At 37.1% G+C, this 26,485-nt stretch overlaps 1 protein-coding gene across 1 annotated transcript; it reads left to right on the plus strand.

Moving 5' to 3' along the window:
* The first annotated feature begins 885 nt into the window (after positions 1–885).
* dipk1aa (divergent protein kinase domain 1Aa) lies at positions 886–26,460 on the plus strand. Its single transcript, XM_073848589.1, has 5 exons — positions 886–1,251; positions 21,204–21,338; positions 22,194–22,301; positions 22,549–22,725; positions 24,043–26,460. The coding sequence occupies exons 1-5, from the start codon at positions 1,198–1,200 to the stop codon at positions 24,853–24,855; spliced, it is 1,287 nt and encodes a 428-aa protein (XP_073704690.1). The 5' UTR covers positions 886–1,197; the 3' UTR covers positions 24,856–26,460.
* The last annotated feature ends 25 nt before the right edge of the window (positions 26,461–26,485 follow it).

Consider the following 26,485-nt stretch of genomic DNA (forward strand, 5'->3'; position numbering starts at 1 on the left):
TAGTGCATCAAGTACAAACTAAAATTGTTGCCTTGGCAACTTGCTAAATTAAAATATTTTTTAAGTATTTTATTTCCATTAATGTGTATTTTATTTTAAGTAACAAACTTGTATTTTTATGTTTTTAGTTTTAGTTAACTATAATAACCCTGATATACAGGCTTGTATATAATTAATCTTGTATAATAAAACACATTTCAGTTCAAAACACCTTTAAGATAACTTTCAATAATAACAATTTGGGCAAAAATTTAATTTAAATAGCTTACAAAAACGTTTCCAAAAAAGCAAAAGACTCTTTCAATAGATAAAATTCAAATCTAGATTTCCTTTTAGATTTAATGTCGAATTCTAAAAATAGTAAAGCAATTAAAACAATTGCTCCGTTATCATTTTGACATAAAAAAAACTGTTTAGTTGTGCTTACTTAGTATATGTTCTGTATTAAAATTGCATTGTAATATCCTATGGAAATCTATAAAGTATAATATTCTGTATAACTGATGCTTATGTACCCTCTCTCCTTTTTTCTTCGTTTTCTTTTCTTTTCCTTCGTGTTCATGGATGTGAAATGTTTTCATGTTGCATAATAGAATGTGGTTTTGTACATGCCATTTGTTGAAAAAATAAAGCATATTATTTAAAAAAAAAGATCTAGATTTTAAGAATATAACTTTCAGCCTGTACAATCAGTAATAACAATAAACAATAGACAGCGCGTAAAGACATTACTTGTGCATGTTTATGTGCTGCAACTGGCATTTGTATTATTTTAACAATTAGGTGTTCGTATTAGCAAATCATATCTTATGTGTATGCTGTTCAATAGAGGGCGCCAGTAAACATGACACACAGCTCGCTCAAGAGAAAAAGCACAACATTAGGTCGGCAAAAATTGTGTACGCCTGCGCCCTTGACATGCTGCTGTCTTTCTATTTTAAAACAGCTGCTCTTGAATGTGTTAGCCGCTTGAGGTCAACCGAGACGACTTGAATATTCTTAATATATAAATTTACACAGTAGCCTTCATGGAGTCTAATAATATGTAACGATATCGGATGGCCGTGAGCACCGTACACGTCATGTGTAGCGCGAGTCAAATTACTTGAAGTTCGCTGGACATTATTTCATTTTCTTATTCGGCATACTGAGACTGCTCTGGATAGCTCACAGTTTTTGAGATGATCAATTTCTGCAATGGCGAGGGGTCTGTTTTCACGGGCCTGGCTGTCAAAGACTTACCACTTTCAGGTAACAATGCTTTTGCAAATTATTATGCGTTATTGTTATGATGAATTATTTCCACTATAAACACTACGTCCCAGGGAATGCTTGGTGAGAATGAATTTTCACAGCAGTGTGTTTGATCGAGATATTTTTTCTTATCTTCAATGTATGAATTTTGTTTCTGACGAGGTAAAAACGTGGCGCAACTGCTGTTGTAATCTGCTTTGAATCTATCAGGTCTTGATCAGTAACCGTAGTGACAGTAGCTCGCTTTTGCACACGGGTCAGCGGTTTCAAAGTATGTTTTTACGTCAGAGACATATGGAGAGGGAATTGTTCTTCTTTATGGAAATAATTCCTCCATTTACCCTTGAGAGGACCGAGTTGCCATGGGCTGCTCTGCTGTAAAATTAATCCCCTTCAATGGATGAAGTTAAACTGGGTCTGTGGTGCCATGGCAGCCTGCACAACTCCAAAACAGGACTAAGGAGCTTAAACAGAAGCCAAGCTTAGAGCAGAAATGTTTGTATTTTGCATGTAAAAAAGGCTGAACTGGAACTAGAGTCATTTAAAAAGGCAAACTAAATATGAAAACCATTCGTTCACATGACCATAGCCTTAAATATGGAATACTTGGAAGGTCAGGTGTAAAAATATAGTAACAACTGACCCATATATTAATTTAAATTTAAGATATTAACCACCAAGTTTCTAGGATCTAGGATCTTGTTTGGAATTTAAGATATTATGAAATGTGCTCTATCCAGTTCCTGTTTTTTTGCGTACTATTGTGCACACCATTTCTTTGTGTACATGTATGCGTGTGTGTGTGTGTGTGTGTGTGTGTGTGTGTGTATACACACTAATGAGTCATTAAATTATCTAATAACCTGTATGACTTCCTTTCCCCCACAAAACAGCACATGGCATTGATTTAACAAGGTGGCTAAAGGCCTCCTGAAGTATCTGGTACCATAATATCAACAGTAGGTCCTCTAGTTTCTGTACATTGTGGAGTGGTAAAGACGTAGTGTGAACACACTTTTCACTTGGGTTCATGTCAGGTGTATTTGGAGGCCAAGGCATCAACAGAAATTCAGCATCATGTTCCTCAAACCACTCCTTGACAATTCTGGCAGTGTGGTGTGACACAACAGTGGCGAGGAGCACAGTTGCCATGAATGGGTGCTCTTGGTCCTCACAATATTCAGATACCTGACAGCTGTCAGGAATTGTGCTTGTGCGATAATAGGGCCTAAAGTGTCCCAGGAAAACATTGCCCAGAGCATAACACTACCGCCATTGACGTGATGCACCAGGAATCTTGATTCACCAGACCAGGCCACTTTCTTACAATAATCCATGGTCCAGTCTCAATGATCTTGGGCCCAAATCATGCATTGTTGGCGATGACATGCACTTAGCATGGGGACCCCGCTGGGTGGTCGGCACAGGCCCATACACAGAAGGCTGGGATGAGCTGTGTTTTGTGACACATTGCTCTGGTCACCACTGTTGTAGCTACTGGAGACTGGTCACACTGTGCCCCTGCGGTCGCTGTGTGAACAATGCGCGGCAGTCTTCGATACCCTCTGTCATCTATGCAGATGACACACAGCTGGATGGCGGTTTGTCGTTTTGCCATCCGTGCACCACTTTTGATATCTTATGTTTCCGAGATTGCAGTTCTGAAGCGCTGTGTAATCACAATGCATCCTTTATCAAACTCAGATGAATTGGCAGCTTTTTTCCATTCTGACACCGAACACGCTACTGACCGAAAGCCGGTCCTTTGGTGGTATATATACCGCTCTGTGAACTGCACACGTGGCACCATTCGGTTGCCATTTGGTAGGTGCGCTCATTGCTCTAGGCTGGGGGTGGTCATAATGTAATTGCTCACCAGTGTATATTCTTTTTTTGTTTTGGCTTGTCTTATCTTTAATCTCTGTTCTTTGTAGATTTTGTGTTTTGGGTGACATTAATCCTTTTCAAAAGTTTCTTCTCTGGTTGCTTTCCTCTGCTGATTTTAGAATTTTCATTTTTCTTACTAAACAGGAATTGGGTTTCATGCACATTTTTAAGCAGAGACCATTTTTCAGAAATTAAAGGCAAAAATGCCATCAAACACGCATAATTTTAGTGCAACTAATAAATCACGTCACTTGCTAGGCAAAGAATATAGATATACGCTGGTATAATTATACTAATATGTGACCCTGGACCACAAAACCAGTCTTAAGTCGCTGGGGTATATTTGTAGCAAAAGCCAAAAATACATTGTATGGGTCAAAATTATTGACTTTTCTTTTATGCCAAAAATCATTAGGAAATTAAATAAAGATCATGTTCCATGAAGATTTTTTGTAAAATTCCTACTATAAATATATCAAAATGTAATTTTTGATTAGTAATATGCATTGTTAAGAACTTAATTTGGACAACTTTAAAGGTGATTTTCTCAGTATTTTGATTTTTTTTGCACCCTCAGATTCCAGATTTTCAAATAGATGTATCTCGGCCAAATATTGTCCTATCCTAACAACCCATATATCAAAAGAAAGCCTATTTATTGAGCTTTCATAAGATGTATACATGTCAGTTTTGTAAAATTAAACCTTATGACTGGTTTTGTCGTCCAGGGTCACATATATAAATAATAATAAGAAGAATATAGCTGCAAGCAGCAATTACGGGGCCAAGCACTCAAAGGGGAAAATGAGGAGCTAAGGATGGCAGGAACACCAGACAAATTGCCACAGTATGTAAAAGGAAGCAATTTTAAGATGATTTTAGTCAAAACGACAGAAAAATGACATAGAACGCCTATTGATATGATTTAATGGCTTATTACGTTTGATCAACTGGTGGCGCTGTTATCAAATCGATGTGGTGTGTTTAGTGTGAGGTGATAAAGACACACACAAAGTTTGGTGTCATTATGTCAAAGCTTTGCAGAGATAAAGCCTCAGAATCATTTTGGCATCAAGTCTAAAAATTGGTAGAGGCGCTGTACGAAAATGGTTTCATCTATCAACACGAAATCCATAACTTTTTGTCAGCACAGTCTGAAGATGATCTGACTCGATTTTGGTGAAAATCAAACAAACCGTCTAGGAGGAATTCAAAAAAGTATGTTTTTAACATAAATCAAAATGGCGGACAGGAAGTTTGACCAACTGTGGCATATTTGGCATCTATGTTGTCGGCATGACCCAAGGAATATTTTGAGACCAGTTTCATTACAATAGGCTAATGCAATCTACAGTTATTAGCATTTTTGGAATTTCAAAATTAGCAGTTAATGAATGACCAATAGGTGGCTCTGTTACCAAATTGATGTGGTGTAATCAGTGTGAGGTGACAATGCCACATACAAAATTTGGTGCAAATATCTCAAAGCTTTGCAGAGATACAGCTTCAGATGCACTTTGGCATCTTTTCAGCAAATTTGTTGATATGTTAAATGAAAACAGTTTCGAATATCGACACGAAATCCATAACTTTTTGTCAGCATGGTCTGAAGATGATCTGAGTCAAATTTGGTGAAAATCCGACTAACGATCTAGGAGGAGTTCGAAAAAGTAAGTTTTCCGCAATAATCAAAGTGGCGGACAGGAAGTTAGGCCAATTTTGGCAAAATTGGTATCAATGTTCTCGGCCTGACCCAAGGAATATTTTGAGATCAATTTCATTACAATAAGCCATTTTTCACATAAGTTATTAGCATTTTTCGAAATTTCGTTATAACTTGCTGGCCCCAAATTTTTTTTTTGTACATTCAGGGCATGGTGCCGAACATTTTTGTAATTAATGTCGAAATGATACGTTAATCGGTTCTCAAGATACAGCATTTTATATCTTAATTCAAAATGGCCGACACCCAAAATGGCTGACATGGGAAAATTGGATATGGTTCGACTCGGCATGCTCCTCCGAATCTAACAAGAGCAGTTGCAAGATTTTTGGCTAATCCATTGAGAAGTTATAAGCAAAAATAGCCAGTTTTCATATCTCCTGACCACTAGGTGGCACTGTGACGAAACATTGCAGGTAGCCTCAGGTCATGCTTGTAATTAGAGATGGGATTTATGGCTCTTTGAGGGGATCCGGATCTTGGCGATCCGTTCCTTTCAAAGAGCCGTTCAAAAGAATGGCTCTTTTGGCTCTTTTTAAATATTTAGTCAGTTTTAAGAAGCCAGTTTGGGGGCATCTCAGTTTATCCTGGAAATAATCACTGGTAGGAATTATGAGGTGAGATTTGTAGTCAAATAATTAAAACTCAGATATCACACACCAATATCTGAGTTTGAATTATTCTGAAATATTGATTATTACCTCATTTGTCATGTGTGGACTATATTCCATAGGGTTGCACAACATCCCTCTGCTTAGACAGTGACATCACTATTTTGGATTTACCTTTAGTACAAAGTGTGTTGCTGCGTCCAAATTCGCATACTTATACTATGCCCTTAAAGTATGTACATACTTTTGAGTATGTAGCAGAAAAGTAGGCAAGCTTTGGGACATACTACTTCGTCTGTTGCTTAGTTACCTAAATCCTGTCACTGTTTAAACTGCCTTGTCAGTTAATATCATCTACATTTCGTTTAATTTGATTTCCTACCGTATTAGAGAAAAATGAAGAGGCACATTCTTATACTAGTCTTTTATGCTGAGAACTTTGCTCGTGTTTGCATAATGATGCATTTAAAAGTTAATGACCAAACCTATCATTATAAAAGTTTATAATGTTGCTGCACATGAAATATACCATGGATAACATTATTTAAATATTTTTTATTAGGTTACACATTGATTAGTTATCTCAAAAACCCCTTTCTCTTCCTGTCCGTTGGTAGCGCGTATCCGCCATGTTTGTAGTTTTTTAAAAACATTTTTTATGCGTGTTTGTAGTTCTAATCGGATCCTCGTTCACCGCGCAATGTGTTGTGGGCAATATTAGCCGTTAGAGTGTGCATTGATCCGCACTTCGAATTCTTAAGTTAAGTAGTAGACCATCCGGGAATAATTTGTGTGCATCTGTGTGAAACACGCATAGGAAAAAAGAACGACAGAAAGAACGGCTCCCCCCCAGCCGCGACTCAGCTCCCATCGTTCATGTTTATGAGCCGTTCAAAAGAATCGGTTCGTTCGCGAACGTCACAACTCTACTTGTAATAACATACACCAAGTTTGGTCTCAATACTCCAAAGCATTGCGGAGATATGGCCTCACATCCATTTTTGCACGCTTTTCGTAGAATTAATTAGCGTGCTATTCGAGAACTGTTTGTCCAATCAACTTGAATTCCATAACTTTTTGCCAGCATGGTCTGAAGATGATCTTAGCCAATTTTGGTGAAAATCAGACAAACCGTCTAGGACGAGTTTGAAAAAGTAGGTTTTACAAACAATTAATTATAGAAAAAAACTAAACATTACGATTTTTGAAATTTTGTGTTCATTCAACTCGACATAGTCTCGCGTAGCCAGACCTTCAGACTGACGGCTGAAGGTCTGGTATTCATGGCAGCTTTCATTGGCCAAGGCCCGCCCATAAGGCCGTTTGACTGACATGTAAAACAACCAATCACAGTTTGTTTCGTTCAGCGTCACGTTTCGGGGCGTAGAAATGCCCCCACAACAACAGACGGGCATGCAACAAGTCAGTCACTGAAATAACCAGCATTGAAAGTTAACGAAGAAGAGGGAGAACAAGCAGTAAGTCAGTAATTTGTACGCGAACGTCGCAAATGTGTATAACAACAATGGCGTCTGCATAAGCACCTTTTAGCAAAACTCGAGTAAATCAGTCTGCGCTTTGTTTCCCGGCGGACCGAAAATAAACGCGACACTCGCGTGTTCCGGAAATCCGATCAAATTCAACTAATCAGATGACGACTTCGACATTCCTGAAGTGTTTCCAGTTAAGTGTACCATATGCATCAGACGTTTAGCCAACGTTCCGTGGGCGTGACGTCTGAGGCTGAGACTAAACTCGACATGACCCAGGGATTCAGAGAAAATTTGAATTTTGATTTTATTTCTTACGGTTCAAAAGTTATCAGCAAAAAGAAAGTGAAAGTTTGGACAAGTAGTGGCGCTAGAGAGTTTGAGTTAGAGACTCCAAACTTGCTATGGTTAATGTTGGGAATGTCCTCTATCAGTGTGCAAAATTATACAACTTTCCCGCAAGCAGTTCTATGGGCTGCCATAGACATGCGGCGGAAGAAGAATAATAATAATAGGAAACAGAACGGATACAATAGGTGCCACCTAGTGTTGGGCGATATGCTCAATTTTCATATCGTCCTATCGTCAGCCTGAGAGATCGCCGATACATGATACTATCGTGCTAATTTAATTAATTATCTATGCACTAAATTCCTTATTCGTTTTGTAAAGGTAGACTTGCTATTGGCATATGATTAAGTTGTGCGTGTACAGCGCTGACTGTAGTTCTGCCGGAGTTGTTCAAGGTACTTTCGGTTTCATTCTCTGCTATAGTCAGTGAGTGAGTTGTAAATGCGTGCATAAATGTAAATGAATGAATCTTTCTTTTAATGTTACCGCTGTATGTCTGATCTTTGTCATCAGGTGATGTTGTAGTTCAGTTCATATTGAATGCGGAGAAGTGATCCGCGTGTAATACACGTGCATATGTTTAGCGCCATTTGATCGCATCGTAATTCTAATTAACGCATATAGATGTTACTGAGATGAATGTTTGTTTACTATATACAGACCGATTATGATACATCGTAATTAATTCAGCCTGAACCAGGTTTTACTACCTCTGTTATCCTAATGACTGCAATGCTAATATAATATAACACTAGGGCTGGGCGATTAATCGAAAAGTAATCGAAATCGACATTCAGAACCTATAATCGATCAAATTTTTCCAGGTCAATTATTTCAATTACTTTGCCTTTAAAAACACTACTGCGTGTGGAGTCACGTAAGAGTAATTTTATTTAGAAGAGATACTGCTTATTTTCTACTTTTAATATTTATTATTATTTTATAAATAATTTAATTGCAAGTTATTTATTTTCACTAATTTAAGAAAAATGTGTCTTTTCGTTTTAAGCAATGTTTGCTTTAATTTCAGTTGTTCAACACTAATGTTCAATAAATAATCATAGATAGTAGTTAGTGTGTGCACCCTTCTTTCAAAAATCTCTCACTTGTAATATATGTGAGCATATTTACTGTACAAAACTTGTCAGTGAACTATGAGGGCAAAAAAAAAAATTTAAATATAATTTTATAAATGAATAAAATAATCGTTCATTAATCGTAATCGGGTTAAAATGTTCAATTAATCGAGATTTTAATTTTAGGCCAAATCGCCCAGCCCTATATAACACTCCCGTTAGTATCAGTTAATCTATCACCATACTGTATGATGAAAATCTCCCATTTTCACTGCACGCGGTGTGTTAAGGCGACGTGGCCTCTCTATGCTTGTGTTTATACCGCGGCAAGTTTCTGAAGCATCCTAGAACAGACTCTCTGTGCTGCATTGCTAAAGTTAAGTTCTTTGTTGACGGATAATAATAATAATCGTCTAACTATCGTCAAAGGCATCAGCAACAGGCGATATCTCTGACTATCGTCGATACACGATACTATCGTCTATCGGCACAACCCTAGTGCCACCGCACCTTCGGTGCTTGGCCCCTAAAAACACTCCAACAAACCCAAAACTTTAGTGTGCCATGGTGCTTCAAGCAGAGTTATTTCAATTGAGTTAAGAGTAAACTGGAAGCTGCAACTGCCTTTACTTCAGTATTGTGAAATATTTTGACAACGTAACGAAGACAAACTTTCTTCTGTGGATTGACTTGCGCAGTGTAATTGTTTACCACAGTAGTGTGTGCAAACAAAGTAAACAGGGTTCATTTTGATTTCATGCTGGCTGTAATTGAAACTGAATTTGAACTGTTTGACAAATCGATGAAATACTGTTTGGATATTATTAGAAAATAAAAATTCCAGGAATCACATTATCCTTAATAAAATGTTTATTTTTGACAATGCTTACAAGAATGATGAATGTTGTACTGAACATGAACTGAAGTGAAATGATGTAAAATGGAGTTTCTTGTAACTCGTGACACTTGGCAGCCACACTTCACAGCTGTACCAAAAATGAGAAAATGAAGGTGTGTGTAGTTGAGCGAATTACATCAGAAGGAATCAGCCACATGATGAATTGACTTGAGCTCAGTGCTGACAGTGCCAGAGCTGGTGCTTCCATGCGGGAACGCTGACTCTAGTTTGGAAAGCACCAGGCTGTTTCAGCAGAATGGTTCATGAGTAAAAACAGGGTGCATGTGGCATCAGATTCATCTAGAGTTGATGGATCATTGATTTGTGGACTTTGAAAATGTCTCTTTTTTTCAGCTGGTTACAGATTTACTTTTGTGTTTTTTAAGCAAAACAGGATATTAAAAAAAAGCATTTTTGATTTTATCCAGTGAGAATTGATTAGATGCAGTTTTTTACGTGAATGAACTATAACAATAACTATAATGATAACTATATTAGCATCCACACCAACAGACAATAACATCCTGTTTATTATTGTAAGACTGAGCTGATTGGATTTTGATAGGCTGTCAATGTTTTTTATATTAATCAGCTAAAAAAAAAGTTCTGAATGTGATTCCAACGTTCTGTCCTTATTGTTGGTGTTATGGTTTGGACTCTGCTATTATTTTAAGTTTAGAATGATTTTAAAACTGTGTCTTCATCGTTATTGTCCTTGGTGTAAACAAGGGTTATTTTAATTAACCGAAGGTAGATCCATAAAAAAAGTATTTTCGTTACGTTTGTCATGCTAACTGTGTCGATAAACATGCACGAAGATGAAGGTTAACAGACTTTAATTAATCCACACACAAAGGTAAATCACACAGAGGAAAGTAGGTGACACACTTTGAGATTAACAATACCCGACAAACTAAAACTGAACAAACAGGAACTTAAATAGACAGATCAAACAGGGATAATTAACTAGACACACCTGAACTTAATGATGAACTCAAATCAGAAACCATGAGAACTAACCAAACAGTGACACGGTGTGACAACTTTAGTCTAACTAAAGTCACTACTTTAGAATATTTGGGCTTAAAATAAAATACTTACTTTAGCTACTTGCCAAGGCAACATTTCTCTTTTTCTTTTAGTTTAGCATGAAGTACTAAAATAACTTAAACTAATACATATAAATTAATAAAAACTATATTGACAAAAGGTAGCACTTTACAGTAAGGTGTCATTAGATAACATTCACTACCATGAACAAACAATAATTATACATTTATTACACTATTAATATGTTAATGGTAGTTAATAAAAATACAGTCATTCATTGTTTGTTCATATTATTAACTAATGTTAACTAATAAACCTTGTTGTAAAGTGTTACTAGTTTAAAACTAAAGTGAAAACATAAAATTTTTTTTTTAAACCTAATTCAAAATATTAACAAAAAAATACATTAATATAATAATGATACTACAGTAACACTGGTGTTAACCGGGCCTTAAAGCAGTGTTTAAAATGGCTTACACCGTCTAGGTGGGGTTAGAGCAAATTGCATTTCAATGAAAGATTACTTTAACCTCAGTGATTTATTACATTGGCATAGCTTTTGGGCGACATCTGCACAAGGACACTCAAGTACTCTGGGATTTTAATGCTAGCAATTATCTATATCATCTTTTTTAGATCATCTAAGTATAGGGTGTGGCCCATTTGCGTTGCGTTACAGATAGATGAGCTCAGCATGAAGAGAATCCAGTTTAAATACACTTTACACTGAAATAACAGAAGGGTTTGTCTTAAAGTGTTCTCCTTAGCATTGTGTCTGGCAGACTAGCTCTGAATAGGGCTGTCAGATTGATTTCTGAAAATGGACCCAGGGCTACTTTATGTGTGAGATAACTTCTCCTGAGATAATTGTTCAGGTCTGAAGTGTCATGATCTGGGCTGTGGGGCTTCCCTCAGCCACCTGAGGTCGCTGTTTTCCTTTTCCTGCACTGCACTTCTGATAGCATTCACCTGTCCTTGTCGTTATCACTGATTACACGCACACCTGTTCACAATCACTATCTGGACTATAAGAGATCCCACTACTCACTCCGCATTCATGTCTGCATTGTCTCGTGTCTTGTTTTGTGAATTTGTGTTCCTGAATTCCTGGCTTTAGCTTCTGTTCTTGATCTTGTTTATTTTGTGTTTCAGTTTATGTCATATTGTGCCGTGTTGGCCTTTTTGGTTTATGTTTATTTGTGTTTTGTTATATTAAAATCTACTTACCCTGCATCTGGATCCAGACCCTCTAATTTACAGTGACAGAGGAAGCCCCACAGCCCAGATCATGACATGAAGCTGCTTGTAAGCCAAATCAGTTAATTAAGCTGTTTCAGCAGCCAGACAGTGGTTTTTGGAACTCTTTTTTTTTTTTTTTTTGCACTGAATAGTGCTTGGGAAGGTTAAGAGGAAACATTGTTCAGAGTACTGTGGAGTTTTGAGCTGGTAGTAGATTTGCACCTCTATACTTAGACGCAACCCTCATAGTCCTCACTGACCTATCCATTTCATAAAACACAGACTAGCGTGATTTGGCCGCAAGGAGCGAAGTCTGAAACAAGCTCCATTGAGACATTTGTACTGGAATTTTGGCATTGTTCTCAGTTTATTGCCTCACATTCATCTCATCATGATCAGACACATCTGAATAGAGTTTTTCTTGGAGCTTTTCCTGGACCTCTTCTCTATGAGTTTATATGCATATGATTTGAAGCTAAAATATGTAGCAACTAACTTCTTAACCTTTTCAGAGGTTTAATAAGATGTTTTCAGTCTGGTGATACAGGTTGTTCAGTGCAAAGGGAGCCAGACCTACAGGTTTACACAGTGTCTGAACTTTATTACATGACATACTTTTTTGTTGACTCTGTAAATAAGGAGAAAACAGCTTTGTCTGGTATTAAACTGCTTCATCTGGTATTATTTGGGGCAACATTTTGAGTCCCGACTTGTGTTTCTTTCCCAATCCAGTTAGTTACTCTCAATATCTTATCAGCATAATAACTTAAAGAAAAATAAAGAAATGTAAAGTCCTAGCATAAACACAGAAAAGGAAGTTATGCAAGGTCTGAATTTCCAATTATCATATGAGAGATATAATGACAGGTTAAATGACATACGAGTCACAAGGAAGAACATTTCCAGACTATTCAAATTTGAACTTTTAAAGCCTGCAGGGAAACTAACCTGTAATCATGTCTGAAGGAAACCAATATTTACCTACCAGCTGTATTGCAGTCTCCTATAAAGAGTGACTGGGATTTCTGACTTGGGCAAGTAAATAAAATCTGAGCTTGCTATATTACAGCAATGGTACCTCAAGCCCACATAATGTGTCTTCTAGTGCTTCGACTTAGGGCTGGGCGATTAATCGAAAAATAATCGAAATCGACATTCAGAACCTATAATCGTTAAAATTTTTCCAGGAAGATTATTTCAATTACTTTCCCTTTAAAAAACGCAAGCGCTCCGTTCCGTTATTCTGCCGACATGTCGATGGAGAGCTTAAACAGTATTTATACAGTAAAAAGTATTTACAGGATATACAAGAGTAATTTTATTTAGAGGAGATACTGCTTATTTTCTACTTTTAATATGAAAAACATTGAAAATTATTTATTTTGTTTCCAATAGTGCAAGTTATTTATTTTCACTAATTTAAGAAAAATGTGACTTTTCGTTTTAAGCAATGCTTGCTTTAATTTCAGTTGTTCAACACTGATGTTCAATTAATAATCATAGATCGTAGATAGTGTGTTTCCTTCAATTATTTTAAAATCAAGTAATGCACCCTTCATCCAAAAATCTCTCGCTTGTAATATGTGAACATATTTACTGTACAAAACTTGTCAGTGAACTATGAGGGCAAAAAAATAATTATTATATAAATATAATTAAATATAATTTTATTAATAAATAAAATAATCGTTCATTAATCGTAATCGGGTTAAAATGTTCAATTAATCGAGATTTTGATTCTAAGCCAAATTGCCCAGCCCTACTTCGACTCACATTCTTAAAGCTGAAGTGTGCATAATTTATGCACTGCAGCACCAGACATAATTGCAAAAGTAATATGATTGGTCCACAGGTAGCAATCATCCCAGTCTGTTGGTTGGGTCAGTGTTGCTGTGTTGTGGTAGTAAAACAAAGTAAATGATTTCTCACTTGGGTTATTCTGTCAAATTACCTACATTTCAGAGTTTTGATTTTGTGTTAGTGTAACACATAACACAGTGTTACATACATACATTACTTACATATGACAGTTTGTGAACCCTTTACAATTTTCTATATTTCTGCATAAATATGACCCAAAACAACATCAGATTTTCAAGTCCTGAAAGTAAATGAAGAGAACCCAATTAAACAAGTGAGAGAAAAATATTTGCTTTGTCATTTATTTATTGAGAAAAATTATCCAGTGTTACATATCTGTGCATTGCAAAAGTATGTGAATCTTTGCTTTCAGTATCTGGTGTGGTCCCCTGTTGCTGAAGTAACTGAAGGTAAAGTTTCTTGTAAATGCTGATTAGTCCTGCACAATAACATGTAGGAGTTTAAGCCCATTCCTTAGTGCAGAACCACTTAAACTCTGTGATGTTGGTGGGTTTCCTCCTATGAACTGCTTGCTTAGGTTCTTCCACAACATTTTAATTGGATTAAGGTCTGGACTTTGACTCAACCATTCCAAAACATTAACTTTGTTCTTCTTTAAACCTTCTTTTGGTAGAATGACTTGTGTGCTTGAGGTTGTTATCTTGCTGCATGACCCACGTTGTCTTGTGACTCTGTTCTTAAACAGGTGTCCTGATGTTTTCCTTTAGAATTTGCCGGTATAATTCAGAATTCATTGTTCCATCAATGATGGCAGGCTGTCCTGGCCAAGATGCAGCAAAATAGGCCCAAGCCATGGTACTACAACCACCATGTTTCATAGATGGGATAGGATTCTTAAGATGGAATGCAGTGTGTTCTTTTCTCTGAAAATAATAGCTTCTCATTTAAACCAATAAGTTCAATATTGGTTTCATCCATCCATTAAACCTGATGGTGGACTTATGAACATTAACATTAGCCAATGTGAGAAAGATCTTTAGTTGCTTAGAAGTTACTTAGAAGTGGGAATTTTTGCAACCTCGCAGGTCTTGAATTTCCTCCACTTGTAAAGAATCTGTCTGACCATGGATTTGTGGAGTCCAAAATCTTTAGAGATAGTTTTTTAACTTTTTCTAGCGTTCGTGACATGATTCACTTCCACAAACATGATTAGACTTTGATAGATCCCTGTTCTTTGAATAAAACAGGTCACATACTGACATTTGATAGTCATTGGACTAACTGAAAACACATGTGTACAGATGTACTGTAATTTCACCTTTAAAGGAACACACCACTTTTTTTGGAAATAGACTCATTCTCCAACTCCCCCGAGTTAATAAATTGAGTTTTACTGTTTTGAAATCCATTCGGTCATTCTCCTGTTCTGGCGATATCACTTTTAGCATAGCTTAGCATAAATCATTGAATCCTATTAGACCAGTAGCATCGCGTTCAAAAATGACCAACGAGTTTCGATATTTGTCCTATTTAAAACTTGACTCTTCTGTAGTTATATCGTGTACTAAGACCAGCGGAAATGTAAAGCTGCAGTTTTCTAGGCTGATAAGATTAGGAACTACACTCCCATTCCGGCGTAATAGTCAAGGAAGTTTGCTGCCGTAACATGGCCGAAGCAGGCGCAGTAATATCACACACAGCGCCTGAAATTAGGTAGCTAGGTAACTTCCAATATGACCGGCACTAAGTTTGTGTAACTCCGGTTGTTGCAGCTGTCAGAGTTGCAGCTGGTAAATTGTTAGTGGCTGGATTTACCTGTGTGCGATTAGCTATGGTTATTGCATTGTAAGGGGCTGTGATAGTAAGTCGAAGACGTACTCTACTACCATGTTTCATTGAATTCCCACGAAAAAAAAAGCAATTCCGACTAATGAATCAATGGCAAGCTGCTCTGAACATAGATCTCAAAATACCGTTAGAAACGATCAAGAAATGGCGTGTTTGCTCCGAGCATTTTGAACCGGATGACTATTTGGATAGTTTTACCGGTACTACAGCACGGCGTCTAAAGGACACGGCCATCCCAACAATCTTCAGAGTACAGACAGGACAACGAGGAGCATCGCCCATGGCTGTAAGTGTAACATGACTAATTGCTATTGTTGTTGGCTAACGTTACCTGTGAAATGCAACCCCTGGCGACTAGGTTTGGGCGAACAGTTGGCTTACAGTATTTGCTATGACCAAATTCCACGTGTGATTGCAAAAGAAAGTTATTGCGAACAGTCGGTGGTGTTTTTAAAGTGAGTTTTGAGTAAAAGTGTACATCATGAATAAGCCTGAAAATGCAAACTGACAGTATGCATTCAAAATCTTTATATTATATATTGTAGTGGTTGCAGGATTAACTTACTCTTGCGACAGCTGGCCATTAGGTCCACTCGGCGTGTGACGTTTTTCCAGTTTATTTTGTCAAACCGGAAAAAAAATCTACTACTGCAGGATGCAGCATTGCAAGTCCTCAGATGTTGCGACACATGCCACTTCCTCATCAGGTAGATCGACCCTTGCTATCGATGGCAATACCAGAATGGCAATACCAAAGTCACGTTGGATATGTTGATGGAAGTAAGCATTTCCACATGTGCTGTGTGATATTACTGCGCCTGCTTCGGCCATGTTACGGCAGCAAACTTCCTTGACTATTACGCCGGAATGGGAGTGTAGTTCCTAATCCTATCGGCCTAGAAAACCGCAGCTTTACATTTCCGCTGGTCTTAGTACACGATATAACTACAGAAGAGTCAAGTTTTAAATGGGACAAATATCGAAACTCGTTGGTCATTTTTGAACGTGATGCTACTGGTCTAATAGGATTCAATGATCTATGCTAAGCTATGCTAAAAGTAATATCGCCAGAACAGGAGAACATCTGAATGGATTTCAAAACGGTAAAACTCAACTTATTAACTCAGGGGGAGTTGGAGAATGAGCCTATTTCCAAAAAAAGTGGAGTGTTCCTTTAAATTAACTGCTAATCCAAGGCCGTTTCTCAATACCAATTACGCAAAGTTCGGACTTGCGTCCTTCGTAGTTCAGACTTGGAAGTTTGACTTGGGAGTACGAACTCCCGAGGACGTGAGGATGCAAGTCCTGTAATTCTGCAAATGGAACAGCAGTGTACTTGATAACGTCAGTCAGCTCGCCTTTTCTACTATCTTCACTGCTTCACTGTATGGATTTACAATAAGACGAAATATGATATCAACCAACTCTGCCACTTTTCGTTTTCAATTAAACGTATTAATAGCTGCAAAAACATAGTTCAGGGAATTTACAACATTACAGTGAAACGAAATATTTTATATCAAACAGCATTGCCTCTTTTCTGTTTCATTTAACGGTAAACATATTAATAGCGACAAAAATGTGGTTCATGCAACACGTTACAAATACAATAAAAGAAAGTGATATCAAACACCACTGCCTCTTTGTTTTCTTCCAAATATAAACCACAACTCTCTTTTCTTACTCATTTTAAAAATAATAAAACATATTAATGTGATTTAAGCTATATGTGCACTGTGTATAATACAACTTTAATTAGTTACATCTTCTATAATAAAATGAAACATGACAAGCACAACTCTGCATTTTTGTTAAATGTCAGTTTTAATGAACAATGTTAGCCATTATAAAAGTATAAGTATAAAGTATAAGAGACTTATGTAATCGGAAATAAAGACAAAAGCAGACAATTCGGTCAAATGCATGCTAAAAAGTCAGCGCTGAATTACGATTGATAAATAATTTATGAAGCAAAACTTTGTCCTCAGTCAAAATGATATGACCTGGAATAAATAATAGATTCACGAGACCAAAAATTAGCTGTTAGATTTACCGAAAACGAATTATACCTCTTGTTTAACCACTACAGAGACATCGGGACCAGCGGAAAACATCAGAAGGACTAGCCGTGGTGAGGCTCTCTCTGCGGGATACGTGAACACTGAGCACCCGGTGTTCGCCTGGAACTCTCATCTCTGAACCCGGCGAAACAAATTTTCAAATAGGTGCTGTCTTTGTAAATAAACCGCAGATTTGAGTTTTAAACAACTACATTCTCGCCTGAAATACTCTTAAACCTACATTTCATGACACAATAACAGTAATATTTAGAAAATTATGCAGGTTTTCTCCTCCGCCATTAACTCTCGCTGATTGGTGCGAAATGCATTCTGGGATACATGGCTGCCTCAAGTTCGCACAAGTCTCTTGATGCATCCTTGATTAAAGGGGCGGAGCAAGAACACATCCGGGGATTTGAACTGTACTTGCTAGATGTGAACTTTGAATTGGAACAGTACTTGGGCGACAACTGATGACGTTTCACAAGTCCACAAGAACACAAGTACAGACAAGAACGCATATTGAGAAACGGCCCAAGAGATTCACATCTTTTTGCAAAGTACAGATATGTAACACTGGATAATTTTTCTCAAGTGGCACTGTATATACACAAATGTCTGTCATGAAACTCTTTTTTTAACTTTTCCAAATTCTAACTCAATCTGATATAATCACATCATTATTAACATGGTGCAGCTGCTCTGTTTCTTTCAGTGACCGCTTTTTAGTAATTATAAACGCATGCCACATATATGAAGGGTTATATATTGATGTAAGGTTAAAGCACCCTCATTAATTTAAGAAGCACCGTCAGTGATTTAATTCTGGAGCCGGGCCTGCAGCAGCCACTAAGCTTGCTGCTTAACATTCAGATATTTGGCTAGAGCTTGCAGTTGCAGCGTGCTTCAGAAACCCTCCACCTTCCCCAGCTCCACCTGTACGGATCTGCTACAAAGTGATTTCATGTATGTTATACAGTATATGGGGGTTATATATAGAGGGTCTTTTAAAGAGGAATGTCTAAAGAACAAATGATGTTGAGACATTATCAAAATGTATCTTGTTTCCTTCTATCAAAACAATTGCATAGAACACATGTCTGATTGTCATAGTTGTATACAAAGTGACCCACATTTGTTTTTTGTTGAGTTACTGTGATTGGTCTTCATTTCCAAGTAAGCAAGAATCCAAACACAGTCAATAAATAAACATTTCCAATCCATCACCAATACAAATTTACTAGCATAGCGTAGCAGTGAAAAAACTGTGCACCCTCCCTCCAGCAACACCTGTTACCTGAGAGAAGGTTCCCACCTGTATTCTGTAACCAATTACCCAGTAGTGACCCCTACTGAATACACACCTACATGACAAAATTTAAAGTAAAGACAAAATGGCTCTTACAATTGATTTCTTTTTTTGTATTCTTTGTGTATTACTTAGTAAATATTCATCCGTGAAATTTAATATTTAGGCTTTCTTCTTGAATTGTCTGTTTCTTTCACCAGAAATAAATATTAAAATCAAAATTTTTGGCCAAGGACCTCTGGTTGAGTTGACACAGACTGGATCATAGCTAGTTATTAACCGTAATTGTCTGTAATCATTTCATTGTACTTCCAGATGTACTTTGATAGCACCTGCTGGTGTAATATCCAAACAGCAAATGCACAGGCTGAGTTTATACTTTGCACAGAGGAAAGACATCTCGGACGCCTAAAGCGTAATGACCTATTTCTAACAAATGTAGTGCATCAACCTTTGCTCTGCTTCATTTACATGGACCTGCACTACATACAGTACACCCACAGTTTGTGTGTATTTGCCCATAGATAGTGCAAGAACTTTCAAACATGGCAACCCAAGCATGACATTTTGATAAAATGTAGCACATAGCCCGTACCTAACACAAATATTAAAGCAGAGCCCATAAACCCCAGTAGCTGGTCATTTGTTTCAAAGTGGAAAAAAGCAAAAACTAACCCCAATTTCACAGTTTGCATTTTAACAGATTTAAAGGTGCCATAGAATGCATTGAAACAATATTTTAAATTGTTCTTTGACATCTACATAGAAGGTATATGGCATAGAAAAGAGCAAAAATTCTCCAGAAACTGTTTTACAGGTCCATTTACAACCCTAGGATTTGTCCCTAGAATGAAATGCTCTGTTATTGCCTTATTTGGAAGCTTCGTGAACATTAATGAGGAGCTCTGCTCTGATTGGCTGTCTCACAGAGCTGCTCGCTCTCACACAGCTGTAAGGAAACACATGGAGGAAATATATATTTAATTACGGCCGCTTTTAATATGCGGTTTGTTGAATCTGCTGTTTTGAATCCGCGACATTTTACTCTCTCTTTTGTGATCGCATGTGCTCTGTGTAACGTATACTGCAGCGAAGTAGTATAATGTAAGAAGGACTTACCACACAAGTTTTGATGCTTTAGTGTTGCTCAGGATCTGTAAATCATTCGCCATCATCAGTGCACTCATCTCTCCTTACTCTGTTCATGTGGTAAGTGAAATCTTATGTACTGCAATGTAACAGGCTAGCGCTAGCATTAAGCTAACCATGTCCCTTCAGTAGCTCGCCTTATTTTACTGATGTACTGAAGTTACTGATGATTGGGCGATGCAAATGTTTGGGGCGTAACTATTAACGTGTTATGTTGGAATTTACCTATTTTTCGGTGGTCTTTTGCAAACACCAGAATTATATAAGAAGGAAACAATGGTATTTGAGACTCATGGTATGTCATGTCCATGTACTGAACTCTTATTATTCAACTATGTCAAGGTAAACACAGTTTTCCATTCTATGTAACCTTTAATGAATAGAGGAACAAAATTACTGGAAGTGTTGGTGTTTAATCTCTAAGCTTAACCTGAAGATTTATAATGTTTTACAGCATTTGCAAAGTAATTAAATAATACCTTTGACTAACTGTTGTGGAATATGTTCTAATTTAGCTAACAAGTATGCCTTTAATTTTACACGCTAATAACACACTACTGTTCAGTTTTTTTTTACTTTTATTTAGCAATAATAAATTAATTTGATCAAAAGTGACAGTAAACACTTTAATAATAAATAAATAGCCTATATATTTTTGTATTTAATAATTAAAAAATCATTTAAAAAATTAAAAGTATTCTTTTAAATCTGTTAATCAAGGAATCCAGAAAAAATGTGTCATGGTTTCTCAAATATTAAGCAGCACAACTGTTTTCATTGATAGTATGTTTCTTGAGCACAAAATCATCATATTAGAATTAGAATGATATCTAATCAGCTCCTGGCTGTTCTTGTACCCTATATGGGGATGCCCCCTGAAGGATCACTTTAAACTGCAGTAAAGTTTGATTTGCTCAAAGTGATATGGTAAAGCTGTGGTCACTGCAGTAACATCATGCTTTTCATTTCTTTTCAAGCTTCAAAGTGGTATATTTGTAGTTCAAAGGCCTTGTGTGCAAGTAAACAGAAAGAAACATCCTCTAGGCCTTCTGTCATAGTGACTTCATTAAAATTAGTTAATGTAGCGAATTATTATTGACCTTGCTTTACTTAAATGCGATCAGATTGTGGCTCTATTCATTTCATGACCCATTGGCTGGTAGTTAGCAAATAAGTGGATTGTTCACTGTTAGTGGTTGTATTTCTTTGGGTATGTTTTAGCAGGGATTTTTTCTGTTGTCGTTAACTTGCTGTATGACATGTATTGACATGAATGTTGTTTCAGCCTCTTTTTCTGTTTTTAAAATATGACAGGGTGAAACTATAAGTAAACACTTGACATCAAGTTCAGTCAGGATTTATGTTTACTTTCAGCATGGACTGTGTTAAAGTTCACAGACTTGGGCTTATGTTTACTTTCTGCTTCCTTTCCCTCAGGCACGCCTGTCCTATATTCGAGTAAAGTATCTCTTTCTCACATGGCTTGCTGTGTTTGTGGGCAGTTGGGTTGTGTATGTGCAGTACTCAACTTACACTGAGCTGTGCAGAGGACGAGAATGCAAGAGCATCATTGTGAGTACAACACTGTTTGACAGTGGGATTCAATGGATACATTAATTTCCCATATTTTTACATTTAAATTACCTTAAAATCATCTAATGCTTATTTAAAGTTAATATTTAAAAACATAATTTAACAGTCTAATAATTTAATGGGGTAAATGTATTGTTTTTAATTTTTAGTGTCTTCATTTACTATTAATTTAGACAAAACAGTATAGAATTTTATTAGCAGCTATTTATGGATTATTTTTGCAAAACATAAAAAATATACAGTGACATTACAAAATAAAAATAAAAAAACACACCCTCATATTGTTCTAAACACATTTTTTCCCTTCTTCCATTGAATATAGAATGTGCTATGTTCTATATGAACCAGTTATTGTATATGTCAATTATTGTAGTACATTTTACAAGAAAATATTCTATCAGTCTTTCTGCTTTCAAATTTTAATGTCAATATTTTGTAATTATTTGTGAAATTTACTAGCAGTATCTTGAGTAAAATTAGTTTTGAAGTAATCATGCACCATTTTTTGAAGTGGAAAAGAAAAGCTTAAACATTCTGCATAATATCTTTTGTGTTTTAGAAGAAACAATGTCATATTGGTTTGAAATATCATAAGGGTGAGCAAATGATGGCAACATTTTTGGGTAAACCTATCAATTTAACACTTAAATAAGATGGAAAAAACATTAATATACTACCGAACCCCATAGCCCCATCTATTGGCAATGTGGTGCAAAATGTTTATCTTTTATTTAAACCATTATACAACATCTTAATGTAATGCTAGTAATGCTTACTTGATTGATGGAATGTCACTTACATTCTCATTAAAAATGGATCTTCCCTTTCCAACAGTGTGAAAAATACAGCAAAGGTATTATTGATGGCTCTGCCTGTAGCAGCCTGTGTGAAGAAAGCTCACTGTATTTTGGAAGGTGCCTCTCCACCAAGCCAAATAATCAGGTTTGACACTCACACACACAGCCACAGGCCCTAAAATAGAATCCAATCCTGCTCCTGGAAGACACCTTCAAGAAAAAAGTGTCTAGCACTAATGAAACACCTGAACCAGCTAAATAGAGATCTTCAGAATCGCTAGAAACTTTTATGCAGGTGTGTTGGAGCTCTGAATGAAGAAGGCCCTCTAGGAGCAGGATTGGGCATTCCTCAGTACTGTCATGATGGCAATGTGTTCCTCTGTTGCTCTCAGGTCTATACAGGCAGCTGGGGTGATCATGATGGTGTCATCAAGTGTCAACTCAGTGACATCCTGCACTATGAGCTGGGAGAGGAGCTGGAGCCAAAGAAAGAGGTCGCACTCTTTGATAAACCCACTCGAGGAACCTCTGTAGAGAAGTTCAAAGAGATGGTTTCCAGTCATTTGAAGGTTTGGATGATTTTTTTTTTTTTTGGTTTTAGAAAATAGTTAGCACTCATTAAAGGTCCTGGTCACAGCACTGTTTGCATTGTTTGGCACTCAATTCTTTAAAGATAAGCCACAGAAATCTCACCAGAGAGAGGTCTGTTACTTGTGTAGAGAATTCACCTTAAAGTGTTTGTTTAGCCCCAAAAAGCACCTTGTAAAACTAAAAATGGCAAATTAGAGAATGTGTACACGGTGGCCGTTTTAGGTCCACAGGACCACAAGTTCACATGAAGTGAAAGCCATTTGGAACAGGGCCTCACAATTTTACCAAATCATGTAATCAATAGCTGTTCACACTTACATTCAAATGAGCTGCTGCTCCTCATCCCCTTTGCCGCTCATGCCTTGATTACTATGACCACAGCGATTACTATGATCACAGCAAACAAAACATGTTTGTTTTTGTCATCTCAAGTTACATTTATCATCAAAGCCTGGAATATACTACACGACTTTTAAAATGTGAACTAATTTTTAAAACACTAGGCATCGTACACTTTTCGACTTTGTAAATAGTGACAAAGGAAAACTGGCCATCATACACTAAAGTCTGGTAGTATATGATCCTCAGTCGTGTAAAGTTGTTCCAATCACAACGAACTCATGCAAAAATGTGCATCTTGTTGCTAGGAGATGCTTGACAAATTCTAAAATAGTCTGAACATATCATACATGAGTCTGTGACCATCATACACTATGCAATTTTCTGTGGAATCTGTCAACTCAAATCTGTAGACTGGCTCTGAGTTTGGGCAACTAGGTTCAACATCTCCAGACTATAAATTGGCAGGAGATCTGAGCAAAAATTGTGTAGTGTATTCCAGGCTTAACGCAATTGAGCAAGGCCTCACCCCTGTACATGTTTTTTTACTTATGCTTTAGTTGGGAATTATTTAAATGAGGAATATTATGACGTGAACATTCCCGGAAAAAAAAAAAACAAAAAAAACATAGGACTACAATCAAGGCATTTGACCTTGAAATGTGCAGCTCATATTTATTCACTGAAGATTGTCACATTAAGCCATATCATGATTCTTGTCTTTCCATTCCCAAAATTTTTAATTATAGTAGGTTTTTCTAGTACCCTTTAAGGCGTATAATGTTTTATGGCGTTCAATCTGCTACAACTAAGTGTAAGGACCTGCGAAAATTCTCTGCTAGTTTGAAAACACTCTTATGGGCTTCCGCATTTCTTTTTCTTATTGAAATCAATTAACATCAGTTGCAGGATTTGTATGAAATCATAAAATCACAGCAAATTCTTTGTTTCTACAGGCAAAAGTTGGCGAGCAAGCCAATCTTTCCAGTTTGGTAGGCATGATTCTTTCAGCGGCAGACAGCAATAAAGACGGCCACATTTCTCTCCCAGAAGCCAAGTCTGCATGGGCTTTGCTGCAACTCAATGAGGTTCTGCTGGCAGTGGTGCTCCAAGACAGAGAGCACACACCTAGACTGTTGGGCTTTTGCGGGGACCTGTATGTGGTGGAGCGGGTGCCTCACACTCCTCTGTACGGCCTCAGCCTGCCTTGGCCTATGGAACTTTGGATTCCTGCGGGCATGAGGCGAAACATGGACCAGTGGTTCACGCCTTCCTGGCCCCGCAAGGCCAAAATCTTTATCGGCTTGCTAGAACTTATAGAAGACATCTTTCATGGTACCTTTGGGAGCTTCTTAATGTGTGACATGAGAGCCAGTACTTTCGGTTACACCGATCGCCATGACCTCAGGCTGGTGGACGGGCGGCGCGTAGTAGCTGAGGAGGCCTTCAAACAGACCATGATCCTTCAGCGCTGTGAGGACGACGAGGACTGTGTCTACGGTGTGGACTGTAGGACTTCGTGCGACCGTGCAGAACACCGCTGCATGGCTGAGGTTGCTCAGCCCAACTTGGCCAGGGCTTGCGGAGCACTGAAGGATTACCTCCTACGAGGTGCTCCGGTCCATCTACAGGAAGAGCTGGAGAAGCAGCTGTATGCCTGCATGGCTCTCAAAGGTTCAGCCGAGCAGATGGAAATGGAGCACTCGCTTATTCTCAACAACCTCAAGACACTGTTATGGAAACAGATCTCACACACCAATGACTCCTGAAGAGAAATGAAGATGCGCTAGTGACAACATTTGGATTCTTGGATGTCTTCTAAAGCACTTCAGGCCATTGTGAATCTGGCTGGAGCTTACAATGCTGGTAGCAAAGTGGCTGGAAAAAAGGCTCATGGCAATATTCATTGCTGCTTTGATACTTAAGTTCTTTTTCACAACTAAGGTAGAATCAAAACCATGAGGAATTACTGCTCAGGCTCAACTTAAGAACTTAAGGAGTAACGTTCACTTCTTAGTTTAGTGTCTTTGTGCTTTGTTGTCAGACACAATTGATCAGTGATCATGTTTATTTTACACTTCCTTCAGATGTTATGAAGGAGCAAATGGCTCTTTTAACTTTGCATCCATTGTTGGATGTTAACATAGAAAGCTAAGGAATGCACTTGCCACTAACTGTGGTTGTGTAAGTCTCGTATTTTAATGTTTGTCACGTGAGCACAGCAAAAAGAGCCATAAAAGAGCCATTTTGAAATTGACATATTAATCCAATGCCTTGATATGCATGTTGCCAGTGAGTGTGTGTTTTTTAGTTTGATGCTTGTGGGTGAAAAGGTCTCATTTCTTGTACTTGGAAATGGTCAGACTATCTATGATCTGAAGGTAACATTACAATAAGGTTAAATTTGTTATAATACTTACATTTACAATACAATACTTTTAAAGCATTAGTCTAAGTTAATGTTAATTTATAGATGTACAAATACATATTTAGCATCTCAAGTTGTAGAATTTAATATATTACAAACATGAATTACTTTAGAATAATATTTAGAAATTAACATGAACCTAGATTAATAAATGCTGTAAATTGTTCATTAGTTTGTGATACCTAATTTAGTAACTAATGTTAATTAATTTAACCTTATTGTGAAGTGTTAAGGCAAGCTCACACACTACACAACTTTTGCTGGATTATTTTGATATTATTTGATATCACTATGTGATCTTGTAGTGTGTGCGTGATGCAATGGCACGGTGGAACTTATCTAGCCATTGTCTAGATGGTATACACGAAAAAATTTTATCACTTGCATGAATTTATATGAGAAAATGTTTTTTTTTTTCCTTCTGTTGGCCAGGACTACCTCTTGACCATTGTTTTTGTGTTTGTGCACCATATGAATGTTACGTTGTGTAGTGTAAACCACAGCAATTGAGGTAGTCTTACAGTACTGTAGTGTGAGCTTGCCCTTACTGATCTGAATGTTTACAAGAGTGAGTCTTGTAAATGACACTGGGAAGTTCAAAACATTGATCTTTGTTTGTTTTTTTGCTTTGTTGGGTTCCTAGTTTGTCCTCTTAAGGCATGTCTAGTCAAAACCATCTTGATATGGTTAAAATTTTATTTTAATCTAAAAACAATATGAAATGTTTATCATCAGTCATGATTCTTGGTGTACTTATAAAGAGATTAAAAGGTGCTTCTTGTTTTTTTATCAACCATTTTTCAGTGGGGTGTTTCAGATTATATGTCGTCAGATTGCTTCAGGTTTGTGTATTCATAAATCACACTGCTGCTGATTAAGAGATAAATGGAGATTTTTATAAGATTTAACTGCATGACTTTGCACATTAAAAGTGTTTCAAATAATATCTCAAATGTATCTTCATTGTCAAA

The sequence above is a fragment of the Garra rufa genome, chromosome 10 (genome assembly GCF_049309525.1).
Source record: "Garra rufa chromosome 10, GarRuf1.0, whole genome shotgun sequence".
Classification (NCBI taxonomy): Eukaryota; Metazoa; Chordata; class Actinopteri; order Cypriniformes; family Cyprinidae; genus Garra; species Garra rufa.